Source organism: Rousettus aegyptiacus, unplaced genomic scaffold (genome assembly GCF_014176215.1).
Source record: "Rousettus aegyptiacus isolate mRouAeg1 unplaced genomic scaffold, mRouAeg1.p scaffold_m13_p_1, whole genome shotgun sequence".
Lineage (NCBI taxonomy): Eukaryota > Metazoa > Chordata > Mammalia > Chiroptera > Pteropodidae > Rousettus > Rousettus aegyptiacus.
In genome coordinates, this window is record NW_023416284.1 from 51,569,090 (window position 1) to 51,585,247 (window position 16,158).

General features: G+C 34.8%; 1 protein-coding gene across 6 annotated transcripts in view; it reads right to left on the reverse strand.

Moving 5' to 3' along the window:
- SLC44A5 (solute carrier family 44 member 5) overlaps window positions 1–16,158 on the reverse strand; it is a 343,060-nt gene that overhangs the window by 71,446 nt on the left and 255,456 nt on the right. For all 6 annotated transcript variants that reach the window (XM_036235323.1, XM_036235322.1, XM_036235313.1 and 3 more), the window contains one exon: window positions 7,469–7,542. In XM_036235323.1, the coding sequence (XP_036091216.1) occupies window positions 7,469–7,508 (40 nt within the window). In that variant the 5' untranslated portion in view covers window positions 7,509–7,542. The remainder of the gene's footprint in view (window positions 1–7,468; window positions 7,543–16,158) is intronic.

Here is a 16,158-nt window from a genome sequence, read left to right on the forward strand (position 1 = left end):
GAGAGATTTATGGAAACAAATGACCTAATGAGGGAGGTCCTGGATGATGTCCCTTAAGAAGTAATGCAGGGGCTAAGACCCAAAACACAAATAGAAGAAGCACAAAGAGACTTCCATCAGACGGACACATGGACAAAGGCTTTGTGAGGGGTGGGGGTGATGGGTACTGGGGATGGAAAGGAAACCAGTGTGGTGCATACACAGGCTTGAGCATGGTTCCAGATACAAATACAGTGTCTCAGGTTATTTTCTATAATGAACTACAAAAAGATTCTTTGAGCATAATATTGTTATCAGTGCCAGCCATGCAATCCAGAGCAGAGGCTCTGTTCAGGTAGGTTCTTCAATTCCTATTCAAAATTCCCTTGAAAACCTCAAGGTCACCACACATTCAATGTTACTCATCTTAGTGTTCAGTTGCTTAATTGTAGCTCCAGAATTGGCAACACCTCCTTGCTTTATATGAAGGAAGAGCTCTGATCATTCCTAAAAATGAATGTAATTTGTTATATCTGAAAATGCTACATGTAATATCCTTTAGTAATATCTACTAGTAAATACACCCTTTTTTAAAAAAAGATCCATGAAATCCTTTGAGATCTTCCCAGCCAAAAGAAGAAGCAGCAGCAGCAGCAGCAGCCCAAAGGAGATACTTTCTGACATAATTTTATTTACTCTCTAGTACAAGCACTGACTAAAGAAAACACCAAACTGTTCGGTTGCTCATGGGCGCCATTACGCCAGGGGGAAGGTGGCTCAATACCTAAGATGGCCAACAGCTAACGACCAAAGTTACAGCAGAGGCTTCCCCGGCGGTGAGATCAGCCAAACAGAGAAGTTCCCGCCCTGTAACCCCACCGACATCCTGGGCCAAAACCTTTAAAAACCACGCCTATACCCCAGACACAGGTGACTTCTCTGGCCCCTTTCCTCAGGACCAGTGAACCTCGCCTGCAGACCCTAATAAAGCCTGTTTTATACTTCGCTTTGGCTCAATCTCACCCTCATTTTCGTCTCCTCCGGCCGACTACAAACCTGTATTAGTAGGTAAGGATCATCATAAAAGACACACTCCTCTCTTTAGTGGGTACATAATAGAGGCTAATTTTGCAAATAATTACTGAATGTAAACAAGGGTACTATAGCAAAGTGAACACATACTCGGTCTCACAGGGGCAAGACTGCACCTATCAGATTGTTTATAATGTTCGCTTGCAAAAAGAATACCTGCTTTTCACGTATTCCTTTAGTGGCATTTTTCTGACACGCCCCGTTTTAAGCCCAACTCTATAAAATTGGAGGTGAGGGGAGTGGAAGAAGGGAGAGAAAGTATTAGCAGAGTATCACAGGGTTCTGGTCTGCCCTCTCTCAGCAGCCTTCATTACTTAAAGAATCCTCGTTCATCTTCTCTATTAAATAAAAGTCAGTATAGCATGGTGGTTAACAGCACAGGCTCTAGAATTAAAGTGCCTGGGTTATATTGGTGAATAAAACCAAATGAACAAGTTACACAGCAGTGAATACCAATCTAAATTGATCATCTTTTCCCCTTAATTTTCTCACTGTTTTACAAATAAGTTTAAAAAAACCACTTTAAGTAAAGCTGGTGTGTGTGTGTGTGTGTGTGTGTGTGTGTGTGTGTGTGTGTGTAAGAGAGAAAGAGAAGAGAAATTATTTGTAAGACACTCTTATTTGGGTAATTCATAGCAGACAAGCAAAGATCAGTAAGAGAAGGCTGAAAACTTTATTCAGGAAAATTTTCTTTTCACTCATGTCAAAGAAATGCATGTTACTGAAGTACCAGGAGCAAATATTATTATCTAGCATTATCTCTCATTTTCAAACATTTGCAAAACATGTTCCTGTTGTGCTTTAGGGTTCAGTCAGAAATGGCAGCCATTAAAAAGCCCTCTGTCAAGGAGAAAATGTGATTAGACCAACTGCTTGCACCGACACTTATAAATTAACTACAAATCTGTTTGGGACAGCTAAGGCATTCCCTAAATACTTGCTGGTTGGGAATGCTGGCTTTCAAATCATTATTTTGTATCCCTTAAAGGTACATTTTAACTGTTTTAATATGTGAGGAACAGGCCTGCCAAATTGTGCTTATGGCTTTTTAACACAAGCAATTTACAAATGCAATGAAGCAGATAATAGGACACATGATACCGAATTTGAAAATCTGTGTTGATGACACTGCTGTTGTAGAAGCATTTTTGGAAGCAGCCCTGTATCCAGCTGCCTGGATTAAAAAAAAAAAAAGTTATTTATTATTTCACAGGTGGCCTCTTTTACCCAATGGTGAGTTTAGGGTCATGTCCTTGAGCACAAATCAGTCTCTCTCATGCTAGCAATATTCCACTTGAAATCATCTGGAATGCATGTATTCAGCAAAATTCAAACAACAATAAAAATATCACTAGACGCCAAAACAAATCTGTTCAAATAACAGTCAAAAGTAAGTACTTTCTTTTTAAAATGAAGATTTCCAAACTAAAAGAAGGTGGAAATATGCGGTTTAATTTGTAAATAATTACATATTTATGAAGAATGTAAAAGGACATTGAGTACTGGTTCTCTACAAGTATAAATTTTTTCATGAAGTTTATTGAAACAGTCTTATAAGTAATGAAACCAGAGTTCTTTCAATTTCTTACTTTTCATTGGAAGAAATGATTTTGCTTTGCTAAAACAATGTTTGCAAGCTGTGATCTGATAGGTAGGCTCATTTAGTTCCTAAACAGACTATAAGGACAGCACATGATTCCCTGTCACAGTCACTCTCCATCACCAGTTTCCCTTTACAGTAAATATCAGAATCGTAATGCCAAGCTCACTAACTACAGCAGGATGCCTGGTGAGGCATAACTTAATTTTTTAAAATTATATTTATTTGCTTATTTATTAGTAAAGAAACTGTTCACTGCTTCTCTGTATAGATAGAATCGAAAAGTCATCTTGGAATTCCTGTTGCTCGAAAGGTCACCTGAGTGACCTCTCAGTTATAAAAATATGGTTTATCCCTTTTTCATAACCCTAAGAATGGGGAAAACCAATTTGCTTTAAGATAAGAAAAGGATAAGAACTCAAACTTTTCTCCCTGAGATTTCAATTTAGGATAGAATGGATTGACCCTGAACTAGGTCTGTAGGCCAAAAGGAATACAAATACCCCAAAGGAAACTGGCAATGAAGGCAGAGACTAGGCTGGTACCCTGGGCTTAATAGTAGGGCCCAAGAGTAGGGACTGCATACTGACACTAGTCACACTTCAGGGAGCAACGGCCTGGCTTTGAATGAAGACTGAAAAGGTTATAGTCCTGCACGCTAGAGTAGGAAACAACTACAGGAGTGGAAGGATCCAGATAAGCAATCAACTAATAAATGATGCCAAACAGCATCAACTAAAATGTCAGAGCTGCAGCAGACTATAAAATCTCTCTCTCTTCTTAGAAACTGGAAATAAGACTGCCTGCTCCTTGGCATTTTGGGGCATTTCAGGTCAGGGAAAAGAATGATATGCCAGATTTCCCTAAGCAGTGAATAGAAAAGAGACATGTGACTATATTATTACTCCAAGACAATGAACGTGGACTTTAATACCAGAAATGATGGGGTCAAGTTTGACCACATTTGATTACTAATTTAACTGTTTCATTTACTCTCTACCACAGTCCAGGAAGGATGTAAGACTGATTTATATGTCTCCTCCTCTCTGTACTTGGTACTTCCTCATCCTACTATTTTACATTGCCCCATGATGGTCTTTCTTTAATTCTTCCCCTATTGCCTACAAGTCAAGGTCTTTTACTGGTCTGCTTTGGCTTGGTTCACTTCTCTCTTGGAGAAGCAATTACAAGGCTCACCAGATTCAAGAGAAAGGGATGTAGACTCCACCTCTTGATGGAAGAAATGGCAAAGAATTTGCAGCCATGTATTAAAACTACCATTGTCTAGCCTCTGACTACAATTTTTTTACATTCCTTTTGAATCAAATATGCTTAAACTCTCTCAAGATCCTCAGCAGTCTCATCCGATTAAAGCATCAGGCTCAGACTCAAGGTCTGATCTCATCAACTAAGTCAGGTCCAGATGTAGATGAGAGTTGGCTCCTATCCTAAGGATGATCTTTTTAGCTAGATAACTGAATTCATTAGGTACATTTCCCACTTGCCACTGGCAACAGCGTTGTCAAATTTTCCACCACTGGTAGTAGTAAGGTATTCCTCCTCTCTGCCTCCAATTACATGTTTCTCATTTTCCTTTAAATTCTCATGACAGTCCCCTCAAAATCCATTGGGCTTCTGAATAGCACCTGGTTTCAAAATCAATGCCCGTGTTTAGGTTTTTGTTAAGCCAGGTACTAAATTTAGTTCTGCTTATCTATTGCAACCCCCACCCGCCCTGCCCCCTGTCCACACACACAGAATAAACTGACTTAATACAACAATTTTATTTTGCTCAGGATTTTGGGAGCCAGAAATTTTGAGATGGCTAAGCTGGGCCCCTTGGGAGCCTCTCATGCAGTCAGATATTGACTGGAATTTCAATCATCTGAAAACCCCAGGGGACTGGTAGTAAACGTTACCTATCTCTGGGAGCTCAGCCAAGCCTGTTGACCAAGATCCCTATCCATAGCTTCATGTGGCTGGGGTTTCTCACAGCATGGTGACAGAGTTCTAAGCTTGTTTGCATTCATTTATTTTCTTGTTAACTTCATCATCTTGACTAAAGGAGATGATTGATTATTCCTAAGGAAAATTAAAAACCAAAACCAAAAACAAACCTTGGACCCTAATTCCAAGTGCTTCCTATGTAAATACAACAAGGAAATAACTCAGTCAACTGGAAATCCATTTGAAAAGGAAAAATAATCGAATATTAAAATTGTACCACTATTGTATACATAATGTTAGCATAAGGCTAGCAAGGAACATTTTGCATAATAAATATTCCTATTCTTTTTTCTGGTTAGCAGAAATAATTGAATAGCAGCCATCAGTGAAGTAAGACAAAAGAGGGTTATTATCATAAATGTTAGTTTGATCTTTCAAGGAGATTTGATTACCTTCTACCCAGACTCCATTTCACCCACTTGAACAGAGGTTCTGCTTTTCATCAGTCAAATGTCAAGTGCCTTTGTTGCATCCTAGCTGGCCATATTCCACATAAAGGGCAAAGAACAGTTTTTCCACAGCAGAATTTGTGAGAAAGTAGTTCTTTCATGGTAAAATATGAACAAAAGATAAGCCTAATAAAGTCCCTATCTAACAAAATGGCTAAAGATGCCCAACTACTTATAACACGTCAGTGAAACTGACTTACCATCCATCATCTTTCCTCAGGTAAAGGTACATGTTCCTTCATTTAAAAAATATTCTTCATACTCGTAGTAACCTCTGCCAATGGTTTCCCTTCATTCACTTTTTAGTCCAACATTGGACATGACTAAAGAGTTAAATTTATCTTATAAACAGGCTAGTAAGGCTATTCGGAGTTCAGGGGTAGAGAAAGTATACATATTAATTTAGTAAGCCACTCATTTTAATTAGTGGCCTCGGGGTTAATTTGGGGGAAATCACTAAATTAATCCAATATTGAACACAGTTTTGCACTGAAGAACATTTATCCTCTAATTTCCTTATGTGAATTAAGGCATTTACAAACTGAATCTGGAGATCTTAAAGAAAAAAAGGCAAATCTCTTATCTTGCTTCACAGAGAATGATGGTGTGCACTCCTAACCCTTCTCCCTACTGTGCAAATAGGAGAAGAAGTAGTAGTGTCTTTCTCAGCTCCACAAAAGAACGGAGGAATTTCTCTGTGGATTATAACAGATTGGCTCTGAGATATAGAGTAGAGACTTATTCGATTATGCCATAAGGCCTTCTATGAGATCTTCATGAAGTTGTATGCATTCAAACTATAATAACCAAAATTATGGGTTGCCACAGAAACAATATAATAAATTACATTTAATAGCAATTTACTAAGTGACTAAATTACACAATGGTAGCAAATGAACTACTGCCTAGTACTATTATGTAGCATTAGTGCTGTGGCTGGATCTTATTTCATTTATTTCTCACAGTAGCCTTGCAAAGTATGTAGTGTTTCCATATTTTACAGATGAGAAAACTGAAGTTAAGAAACTAGCCCAAATCTACCAAACAATATGAGAAAACCCTAGATTTGCCTAACTTCAAATCTTCTTTCTCTTATGAAACAAATTTCAACTATATGACAAAAGTAAAAGCAAATGAAAAAAATTACAGTCAAGAAAGATGTGTCCCAAAGGTAGAGAAGCTAAAAGTCCACTAGCTGTTAATAAAAATAATTCATTTTATTATCATATTCAGTTTACAGTCTGCGTAGTAAGCTACAACTATATTGATGTTTAGCAGTTAAAATACTTCAAAGAAATACCAAAGGAATTTTCTAAAGCCCTTAGAGTATATTAATTTTGTGAATTTATGTTCCTTTATTTTTCTTTCCCTCATATCTTTCTGCTTTGCTTTTTAAAATTCTTCAATTCTGAGTAGTTTTTGCATGGTATTACTGAGATAATCTTTTGAAAATTATTTTCAATTTCTGTTCTCAAAGAATTTTTCTTTTTGGAAGATAAAATTGAAAAACAAGGAAAAGTATTTTTCGTTGATCCCTAGGTAGGCACAGCCTCTTTCTGCCAATACGTTCCACATTAAGTCCAGGCATTAGTTATTGGTACTAGAAGCTATTATCTGACTTTTATAGCTCCCACTCTAATAATAATACATTAAAGTTTCCTATAAGGTCAACATCTGAAGACCAGGACTTAAATCTCTGGAGAAAAATATGATAAAGTCTCATCAATTGGCAAAACCTTTTTACAGAAAATATTCACACCAGTTCCTTTAGTAGTTTTTAAAAAAATACAAATAAAGAATCTCTTCATCTTTCCTCCTTATTTTTACTTAAAAAAAAAAAAATCTTTAACCTAACAATAAACAACAGGATATCTCTTTCTGGTAGGCAAAGATAACAGGACTTCTTATATGTCAGTGAATTATATGGTAAAATTCTTAATAATTGTTCCTTCTTTTTAATTTTCTTATAGAAAGAAAAGTGTGTATATTACCTAAGCTGACCAAGGCCCTAGTCCTTATTAGTAAATAGTAACATAAACATAATTAGCTGCTTAATAGAATTTCAAAAGTAACTTTTAAAAAACCATAAGCTTTTTTCTTCTTTCTTTATAATTGTATATATTTAAGTATTTTGGACTTGCCTTAGAATAAATTACTTTGTGTTTATTTTTCATTGCATCTGCCACGCAATGAGTCCTAGTGAGCCACATTCACTTCAGAAAAGACAACAATCAATAATAAGAAGGTTTTGGGAAATAAACAATTAATGTTAAAAATGTGATATTGACTTAGTTATTTCATTAGCAAATAATAAATATCTTCTACACCTATATTTACTCACCTATAAGTCCTAAAAGAATGTAGCCAATAATGAACAGCATGAAGATTATGCAGCACAGAATATCTGTACAATTCCTAAAGACAAAAAAGAACAGAATTAAAAGAGAGTCCAAAATGACTTCTTGTTTACTGCACAAAATATAATGGTAATATGGTATTCTATATCCAAAAGGAAGATCACATATTTCTGTAATCGAGGACTTCAGCACAATGAGTAGTCATAATTCCATAACTAAAGAAGCTCTCCTTAACATCCTTAGTATGTATTCTTTCTTGTTTTTTATTTGTAAAATGTTTTAGGGATTAGAGTACACCAACATCCAATGATGATTTTGTAATTTAATGATGAAATTGTAATTTAAGCTATTTGATTTTATGATTTTCTTTTTCATGTCTGCCCAACATAATACATATATACATATGTACATATGTATGTATGTATATGTATATATTTAAAAATCATTTATTTTCCATTCTTCCCTCTATTTTCTTTCTGTATATACATTTTAAGGGTAAAATTATTAAAGGACTGACTATATAAACTTTCGATGGGAAGTAGAGTTGCAATTATTCTAATTACTCGAAACTGTAATTTTCCCAGTTATTCTGTAAGCTAGATATCATCAAATGAGGTTTAGTGAAAATTTAGCTCATTGAGACTCAGTGATTTGCTAAGGGTCAAAAGTCCAGCCTTGATCCAGCAGGAATACTCAAGATTTTCAACTAAAATATTTCCAGTTTCCAATATTATAACTTGTTCATCTTATAAGTGATATGGAAGGTCAAAGCCGTGTCTTGAAACAATACAATCATTCTCTATTTGAAACCTAATGAAGTGAATCTATTAGTAAAGAAAAAATAGACTTATTTGACAAATCAAAAGTTGAACACAAGAATTTTCCTAGCAAAAACTTCTTGCTCTTGAGGGCAAATAGATATGCTCTAATTGTTCAGCATAGGCAGGTTGAAGTTATGCACTATTTTTAGTGGTGGTAGTAGTAATAATAATGAATAATAATTGTACAGGAACAGATATAATAATATTAACCATTGATAAAGCCCTATTATACCTCTACTGCTTTCACTGTAAATTTTCTAAGAATACCCTTAGGTTGTTAGGGGTAGTAAGATGAGTTAAATTACTTAAAGTCCAAGAGAGAGGTAGTTACAGAGGCAGGCAAATATCTGTGTCTCCAATGCCCAACCTTTTTCATTTAGTAATTATGTTCATATAATTATAACTTTCTGTGAAGATTTAAATTGGCTATATCTAAAACTCTATACATATCCCTATTACTGTACCTCACGAGAGTAAAAGAATCTTTCATAGAGAAAGTTAATCATGGCCAATTCAGACATAAAATATCATGTTTAAATCTAATTTCAACCTAGAAATTTAAAATTTCATTTGGACTAATAATAATAATAATTAATAAAAAGAGAAGAAAGCAGACCTCTAGTTTTCTTTGGTTAACAACTATTGAAAGCAAAAACTTGCTTGAAGCTAAAAAGAGTATCTGGTTCATGAGCCGTCTGACACATCTTACTCAAGATCAGGTTCTCATTCTGTCAGAGCAGCTCTTAAATAGTGTGATTCCTAGTAAGATGCCTACAGGTGAGGAAGTAAAGGAGAGAAAACTAGAACACTGGTATACTTTAATTAGAAGTCTAGACCTTGTCAAAGCTCTTGTGTGTAATCATAACTACAAAGAACAGAAGGAGAGGGATATGATCAGAAGCATGAACCATGTTCTATATCTATTATATGCTTATATCTATATATTTACATTATGTATACTAAACACTGTAATGCATATTTATAATGACCTAATGTCACATAGTGTTAGTACATGTTCTATATTTGTAATGTTATGTATTAAGCACAGAGAGAGGTAACATATTACAAAGATGAATGAAACAAAGAACAATTTCAAAAGACAGAACAAGGAAAGAAGCAGAACCAAAGAGGAAATTTTTAAAAAGTAAAACCTACACTCCCTGGCTACTGGCACCAAAGAATGGGTATCAGTTGGAGTTTTGGTTCCATATGGGGTTTTGCACAACCATTTCTCTTTCTTTTTGGTGCCAAGGGCACACTGCAGCACCAGGGAACACTGAGTGCCCGTACAACCATTTCCTCCAGCAGCCTCTAACCACAGTAGGATAGCATTTCCCAATAATTCACACCTAGAGATGTTTGTGATTCTCTTCTGGGAACAGGGAGGACGATATATTTAAGTCTGTTTTGCTTTTCTGGCGCACTGCTTTAGAGAAATAGCAGACCATGCCCATGGACCAGACTGGTTAGTTTTATATTTAAACACAGAAGAATATTGAACAAAGTGAAAAATACAAATGGAAAATTCAAGAGTCTCAAAAAGCAGGAAGGTTTTTCTATTAAAAAAATTCGTATTTCTGAATTTGTTCCTGTAGTTATTTGCTTCTCTTTGTTATTTTAGAAATTCCTTTAAAAATGTGTGTGTGCACGCACACACACATGTATGTGTTCTTTCAGGTAATTACAATTATCTGCCTGCCATTTTCTCTGTTGATTTATCTGTTTCTCTTCCTTTTCTAAGACATATTCCCTCCAGGAAAAAATACTGCTTAGAAAATTATTAGAAAATTGAATTTGAACAAAATATAAAATGCAACTCGGGCACCATTTTGTGAGTCAAGAACACAGCAAAAGCTTAATTTAAGTTTTTAGAAGTTGTTGCACATTATGATTATTCCTCTCCTTTGAGCATAAAAAAAAAAATCTGTCACAATCCTAAGTGTTCCGTAAGAAATTAGTTATTTTTTAAAGACAGGGATTAAATTTGGATATTTTTAAGAACCTCAAGACAGCTATTGAGGTAAATGAGTGATACGAGTTCCTGGCTGAAAATCATTCTGAATCATATTCTAGCTAGAGGCCTGTCATTGCTGTATCTTCTCCTCAGGTAGATTCATTTTAACTTTCATAACAAGCACTAAGAACCATTGTCCCAAGCTAAAAATGGGTTGCATCCCACTGGGTCCCAGAAAGAAGACAGAAAGCATAGTTACAGAGCAATATGCCCCCAACCCTTTTCCTCTCCCTCCCTCCAAATCAAAGTGTAACTTTTTCTAAATAAGCTGCTCACATTCACATTTATCAGAAAGCTATTCAAAACTTTATTCAGGCTGAGCTTCCTTGACATAAAAGTATTTTCAAAAATTAAAGTACAGAAGTACCATTACTACCTTATATTTATTTTTTCAAATTACGATAAATAGTATCCCCAATTACATATACATTTGCAGATTTACATTTTCCTTCTATATCTAGCCAACAAATATAGAATGCCTATAGGTACCTTGACTTAAAGTCTTGGGAACTACGTTTGACTTAAAGTCTTGGGAACTACGTTTGACTTTCTCTTTTTCTTACCTTTTATATTTAATTAACAAGTTTTCTTCACTATCTTATGAGTCTTTCATCTATCCCTTCCTTATTATTCCTGCTGCCTGGACTCAGTCCTGATTCTCTTACCCTCTCTTCAAACTATTGCATGGTCTCTTAATTGGACTCCTACATGTAGTCTCTGCCTGATCCAATTCATTCTTCACATCACTGATATCACTGATATATGATGACATCGCTTCGTTGTTTAAAAAATTGCAATGCCTCACCGTCACTTATTTAAAAATTTCCAAATGTTTTAGCTTTAAGAACCTACAACTTCAGTCCTAGATCAAGTCCCAGACTATCTTTCTAGCTTTATCTCCTTCTATTCTTCTCAATGTACTTCAACCAACTTGGACTTTTTCATTCATTGAATACACCATGAACTCTCCCTTGACCACACTCAGAGCTCTCTGCTTATGGCTCCTTTAAACTCTTCCTCCTGAGATAACCATATGTTCCAATTTCTATAGAACTTCCAGGGTTTTCAACTATTGTCCTGGAGTAACCATTAATAATGAGCCCTTTGACTTAAAAGTGCCCCAGTGTGGATGTCTACTCCATCAACTAAAATCCCATTCGTCATATGGTAGAATTCCCTTCTTGTTTAGGGATGAATAATATTCCATTGTAGGTGTATGCTGTGTTTTTTTTCAACCCATTCATGTGTCAACAGACTTTTAAGCTGTTTCTGTATCCCGGCTAGTATGCATAATGCTGCAGTGAACATGGGAATGTGGATATCTATTTGAGATCTTGATTTCAATTCTTTTGGATTTGACAACATGGATGAACCTGGAAGACATTATGCTACGGGTAATAAGCTGATCACAGAAGGACAAATACTGTATGATTCCACTTACTTGAGATATCTAAAATAGCCCAGCTCATAGAAACAGAAAGTAGAATGGTAGATGCCTACGGTTGAGGGAGAAGCAAATGGGGAGCTGTTCACCAGGTGTAAGTTTCAAATAAACATGATGAATAAATTCTGTAGATCTGCAGTACAACATTGTGCCTGTAGCTAACAGTACTCCACTAACCACTTAAATTTTAAGAATGTAGGTCTCATGTTAAGTGTTCTTACCATAATAAAAAAAAATGCAGTATGAAAAACATGATAATCTGTTCACTGGCCCTGGCAATGACATGTTATACAAAATTCATACATCAGTGTCCATAACATCTTTGAAAAACAGCCGTACTCATTCATACATATTTGTTTATGGCTACTTTTGTGCTATGACCGCTAAGTTGAGTAGTTGTAATAGAAACCATCTGGCCCTGCAAACCCTAAACTATTTACTGTCAGGACCTTTACTACCAGATAATTTTGCTGACCTCTGACCTAGAACATAACATCTTCTACGGCAGCATTTGGCATAGAACATTATAAACTACAAACACACAGCAATCTTGTTCTAGTGAATGATTAGTAAGGCACTCCTCTAACTGATAGTCTAATGCATCATAAACAGACTGGTGAACTTCAAAGTGCTATATTTCAAATTTCAGATTTTTTTTTTTTTTTTGTAGAGGGAGGGATCCTTTGTGGTGAATATATTCAAGGGGTTCAATTTTTTAGTCAAGCTAAGCCTGTCACCTGGGCACTATTGTCTTCAGAAAAATCAGCAAAAGAAAAAAAAAAACATTTTATTAAATTCAGAGGTAATAAGAGAGTTTTGTCAGTTCCACATTAGTTCTTATTCTCCAACAACTGCCATTCTGCTTCCTTTTCAGGGACAACTTTTTACCTTCATTCAGAAACTGATTCATTTACTGGTTTTCTTTTTTTGTGGCAGATGAAATTCCAGTGATAGCAACCATCCTGAAAGGTCATTAATATCAAGCATTAGAGCGAGAATGGAAGTCCTAAAAGTCATTATTCTCTGACAGACCATCCATTCGTGCCTAATGAGTCAGTTTAGAGACTGTCCACTGCTAGTGATTCCAATCGAATTATCATCTCTCATTCGAAAGTTCTTGGTGTCACCTGGATACATCTGCCTGCAACATGGCTGCATTTATAACCCACAGTCTAGAGGCATTGCTCCTCTGTGGTTCTGCTGGCACCTGCAAGAAGCCGTTTAGTCATCTGCTACCTCTTGGATTCTTACAGCAAAAGTCTGTTCCAGGAAAAAGAATGACTGCTTCAATTCCCAGAGGCTTTATTAGAGAACAATGCACTTTGGGGTCGTCCTCTAAACTTCAAGATACACTCGGCAAACCACAGAGTATGGCTTGAATTGGAGAGGTCATCTGAGTTGATGGTAATCAGTCAGCAGACTCGAAACATTTTGGGCTTTTTTGAGGTTAAAATTCTATTAAGTTAAAATATACTATAACTCTATTCCCCCACTTTCACTCTTGGAGAAACTGGTGATTTTGTGACAAGAGTATTCTCTAAGAGCTTGCGTTTGAAGGGGTTAGTTATATTCTTTCCTGTTGTTTACATCTTCTCATCTCCTTCCCAGACACATTGTCTCGAAGTTCTCTATTTTTCTGTTCCCACAGCTTTAGATTATGCCATTCCACCATTTTTGTGTGTGAAGGCTGAGGCTTTAGAAATCAGCAAGTTACACTGGATGTTTCTACAGCTTTAATAAAAGGTTAGATTATTGTGAAAAATTTCACTGTCACTGGAATCAGAAATTTAATAGGAAAGAACAAATGAGCGTTTAATCATGTCTTTTCAAATGTTCAATCTTAATGCAAGTTTTTTAAATCTCTCAAAAAAATTTAAGTGTGACTTCAAGTAAGTTATATTTACCTTAGAAGGCAATCTTGGCATCCAATCATTGAGAAGGGAGTGTTAGTTTTTGTGAAATTATTCATTTTAGCATATTTTAAACTATTGCTGAGAAATAAAATATACCAAATAATTCCATACTCTAAGAAATTATAGGATATTGATCATGGCTTTCAAATTGATTAGATCATATATGATGATATTTGAGTATTATACCCACTTTATTTAGTTATTCTGAATAATCGAATTTTTAAAGCTTCCGTACCCTCTATGGTTAATCTTTTCTTCTATCCTGTTTGTATTTGGGTTTTCATTGCATTGAGAGAGTAACTTTAACTGGTTGTGATTTACATTTTCTATCTGTAAAGGGGAAAGAAAACCTCATTTTTTTGAGAGGTTTAAGTGATGCCTATATAAATGTCTCTTTTGTTTAAAATAGGACTAGGTCAGACAAAATTGTTCTTACTACTTTATTCATCATCTTTCTAAAACTTGCATAAATTCAAGAATCTGTCAGTGGCTGGAAACTATTATAGATATTGCTAGTAAAGTGAGTGCATGATTATAGCTATTATTCATATTACAATTGGCATCGTGGCCCAAAGGTACCGCACAGGAGAGGTGCTAGGAGAGCCAGCTTAGAATAGAATTGGACATTAGTCCAAAGTTATCAACTAAGTTCATAGGAAATGTATATCAGTTTCAAATGCTCTTTGATTTTCTCGAAATAGTTAGAATCCCTCCTACACAGAAACACTGAGTAGGTGCTCAGAAATATTTGTTGAATAATGAAATTCTGAAAAGTCTCATACCTGGGATGGCAGCTGAAATTTGGCTATTAAAATTAGAAAAAAAAGAACTCACGTCTCCTAATAATCATATGATAAAGAGTTAATATCTTTAAACTCAAAGACATGCATATTAAAATGAGAAAATTACTATATTTTAATAATAAAAAAACTTGCCTATTTTTGATAGGACCCTTGAAAATTTTATGCCCTGTGATCTAGTAATTTATATCATGGAAATATATGTAGATATAGCAAGAATTTACTTATAAGAATTTAAAACACTGTACTATTTATAATAACTGAAAGTTGGAAACAACTTTTAGAAAAATAATTATATCAAAACATGTTTATGATACAGTGAGTAAAAAAATAGATTATTGAACATATTATGTGTAGTATGATCATATGTGTTTATATATGTATGCGAATGCTTAACAAGATAAAAGGATATATAAAAAATGTTATTGCTTATCATCTCTGGGTGGTATGATTTAATATAATTCTGTTTTTCTTCTTTTACTTTTTCTGTTTTTTCCAAAACTTCCATGATGGACATAAATTGCATTTATAATAGGAACAAAAATCTAAGACAGACTGCATTTGATTAGCAAACTACAAACAGATTGCTGAGTTATCTCATTATACTAATTTCTTTCTGATCTCCTCAAAATATGTTAAGAATTGATCTGCTCTTTGACATTGTTCTTGATCATTATTGACTAAAATTCAGAACACATTTTTTGTAACCTTTAAACAAAAAGTTACTAAAAGTGTGAGGGAGTGAGAGATTGTTTTCTGGTTAATCCTTCCTATTTCTCAAACATTCATAAGTGGGAATGGAATCAAATATGTATCAATAAATGCCTATTAAAACTTCTTACAAATCACACCTTCGTCTACCAATGATGAGCATAATAATGTCACCAGATTTATATGATAGAGACCCCTAGTTCTTGTTTGAGCATTGCATAAAATGAAAACAGTGTTAGCCTTTAAATTTTTATTAATCAAGTCTTTATGATATGATGTCAGGCCTCCCTTTTATTTCTTTTATGTATATGTAGAAAAATTGAATAATAAAAACACCTCTGTTATTTTTCTTAAATAATATTTATTCAATAGTGATCTTAAAACTTTTACTGTGTGTGGCATGTGTATTATCTCCATCCTAATATTTAACAGGGTTTCCTGTAACCAGCATAGTGCTTTCAGATTATGAGAGAAATATTTAGTTTTGGAAGTTTAGCAATGTAATCATCTCAATTGTAAACCATTTTTGTACTTATAATCGTTTAAGTGTCCATTAGATGAAACTGTAAATTAAAATAATTTTGAGTAACATTACACAAGGAACTGAATACAGTGGTTGCCTCGAGAAGGGGAGCTGTGCGTTTGGGGATAAAAAGGAGGAGACCCATTTTTCACTCTACATCCTTTTGTAACTTTTAAATTGTGTATTAAACACATGCATTACCTAGACAAAAATAATTAATCTATAAAACAGAAAGTCATTTGAGTACTAACTTGGCATCTCTTAGAAATAACCTGAGAAATAATGACAATTATTAGCCATTAAAATATATACAGTTGGGGGAAAAATTTTAATTTAATAGAAATTAAACTAAAGACTATATGGATATAGTCATTGAAAACATACTCCAAGTAAAATCCCTTATTGAGATTATAGAGCTACCTACTTATCCTGCTTAACAGATTAAATG